Raw genomic sequence first — 2,237 nt, forward strand, 5'->3', positions numbered from 1 at the left:
AAAAATTTGTATTGTAGTGATTTTTTTAAAATAATAATAAAAAATTATTGATGTGATATAAAGTTAAAATGTTTTGAAATTTATTGTTTTTGAAAAAAGTGAAAGAAGTCTCTCTCCCTTGCAAACAAGCCCATACTTCTTTTACATTTAGGGTTAAATACAAAAAAGCCTCCTAAACTACCACCCGTTCTCCGAATGGCCATCTGAACTACCAATGCTTACAGTTCGGCCCCCCAAACTACCACTTGCTTATTTTTTAGCCACATTTGTCACTTTGTGCTATCTAAGTGGACGAAAACCGAATCACGTGCCAAAAGCCCAAAAACCGCCCTATTTAGTAAACCCTTTCCCCCTCCCCTCCACCCCCCCCCCCCCCCCCCCCCCCCCCTTCTCTGTTTGTATTAGTACGGATAAGGAGAAAAATCTGAAAAACCTCATCTCTGTTTTTTTTTTTCCACAATTTTTTTAATACTTTTTTTTTTGAAGTTTTATTTTTATTTTTCAGTTTTTTAATTTTTTTAATGCATAGGACACGTGTCAACACTTGAGAGTAGACACATAGACTACCATTAGTTTTTGGACGGAGGTAGCATCTCAAACCACAGGGTGAAAAATGTGTGTAACTGTTTAATTTATTGGCTAAAGCTAAGGTAAAATAGGCACTTCAAATCACATCTAGGAAAATTTCAGCAATAAAAATTCCAAAACTTTTTTACAAACTAAATTGTTATGAGATCCAAGCAACACACATAATTTTGATTTGATTTGACATATGCAGACAAGAGATGGAGATATATACGACTGTATTGATTTCTACAAACAACCTGGCTTTGATCATCCTTTTTGGAAGAATACTACATTTGAGGTTGAATTGTTAATGCAAACTTTTTCTTTTTCAATGCTAACTAGTACAATTAATATTGTTCTAACCTTTCAAGAGTGTCATTACAGATGAAACATAAGTTATTTGTAGAAGGAATGAGAGCCAAAAGGAATTTACCATTAAATAATGGGCTAAAAGGTGCAGGTTGCCCTTATGGAACAGTTCCTATAATAAGAATCAATAAAGATGACTTGGCAAGAGCAAAAATGCTTTCAACAATATATTCTTCACTTATAGATGAAGAACCTGGACATCATGTAAGTATAATTTTTTTTGTGCTGGTTAAAAAGGTATTATTTCTTCGTTAGTGAATCTACCCTAGTATTAGTGATGCAAGTGACTTAACAATATGATTATCTCATGCAGTATGCAATACTTCGAACAAAAACTAACCCCAATAGGAAGCTTGTTGGTATTGAATCATATTTTAGCTTATTTAATGCAAAAGGAGTCACTGGATCTCAGTATAGTGAATTCCGAATGACATTTTCAAATGGTTTTGACATCATAAAAACAGGTTTCACGGTAATTTTCTAATTTAAGATATCATATCCTTTGTTAAAGAATTTTTCTATATCCCAGCAGACTAACATACTGAGCAAATTTATTTTTAGGTAAATCCTTTACTGTTCATGGACAACCAGACTCGTCTATTTGCTCACATCACGGTGGTTACGTTTTTGTAGATTGTGTTGTGTATTTTTTTTTTTTTTTTTAATTATTTGCAAGAAATCAAAGGATTTATATTTAATATTTTCTATTGATTGAAAAATCTTTTATTTCATGAACTAATTCTACCAGATTGATGGAAGAACACAGTGTTTCAATCAACATTGTCCTGGATATGTGCAAATAAATTCTCAAATACCTCTAGGTTGGGCGATAAATGAGATTTCTGTTGTAGGTGGAGAACAATTTGCTATTAAATTGCGAATCAATAAGGTATGAAGAGGAATATGTGCATTTAGATGTTCATTGAATTACTCAACAAATCCATGGGGGGAAAAAAAAAACATTAGCTATGAATATATGCTTTTATATATACTTGTTTACACTAAATTTTGTTTCATTTCGACTTACTATTACGTGGTAGGAAATACGTGGCGGGCCAAATTCAACAAATTTTGTTTGGACATTACACTTTGAGGACTCCAATTCTGTAATTGGTTTTTGGCCCCCGACACTATTTGGCAAATTAAGTGAGTTTGGCGCGCAATCAAGCCGATTGGGGAGGAGAAGTCTATAGTCCACTAGATCAGCCTAGTCCCCCTATGGGTACTGGCCTTCATCCACACTTGAGGACATCAGCATATGTCGCTCATAGTCGGCAAATTGCAGCTGCATATGAGAATGA

The 2,237-nt window shown here is 33.9% G+C and overlaps 1 protein-coding gene across 1 annotated transcript; it reads left to right on the plus strand.

Moving 5' to 3' along the window:
- Nucleotides 1–978: 978 nt before the first annotated feature.
- Nucleotides 979–1,569, plus strand: LOC133869127 (uncharacterized). Its single transcript, XM_062306092.1, has 3 exons — nucleotides 979–1,140; nucleotides 1,250–1,408; nucleotides 1,498–1,569. The coding sequence occupies exons 1-3, from the start codon at nucleotides 979–981 to the stop codon at nucleotides 1,567–1,569; spliced, it is 393 nt and encodes a 130-aa protein (XP_062162076.1).
- Nucleotides 1,570–2,237: the final 668 nt, after the last annotated feature.

The sequence above is a fragment of the Alnus glutinosa genome, chromosome 5, assembly GCF_958979055.1.
Source record: "Alnus glutinosa chromosome 5, dhAlnGlut1.1, whole genome shotgun sequence".
In the NCBI taxonomy this organism is placed as follows: domain Eukaryota; kingdom Viridiplantae; phylum Streptophyta; class Magnoliopsida; order Fagales; family Betulaceae; genus Alnus; species Alnus glutinosa.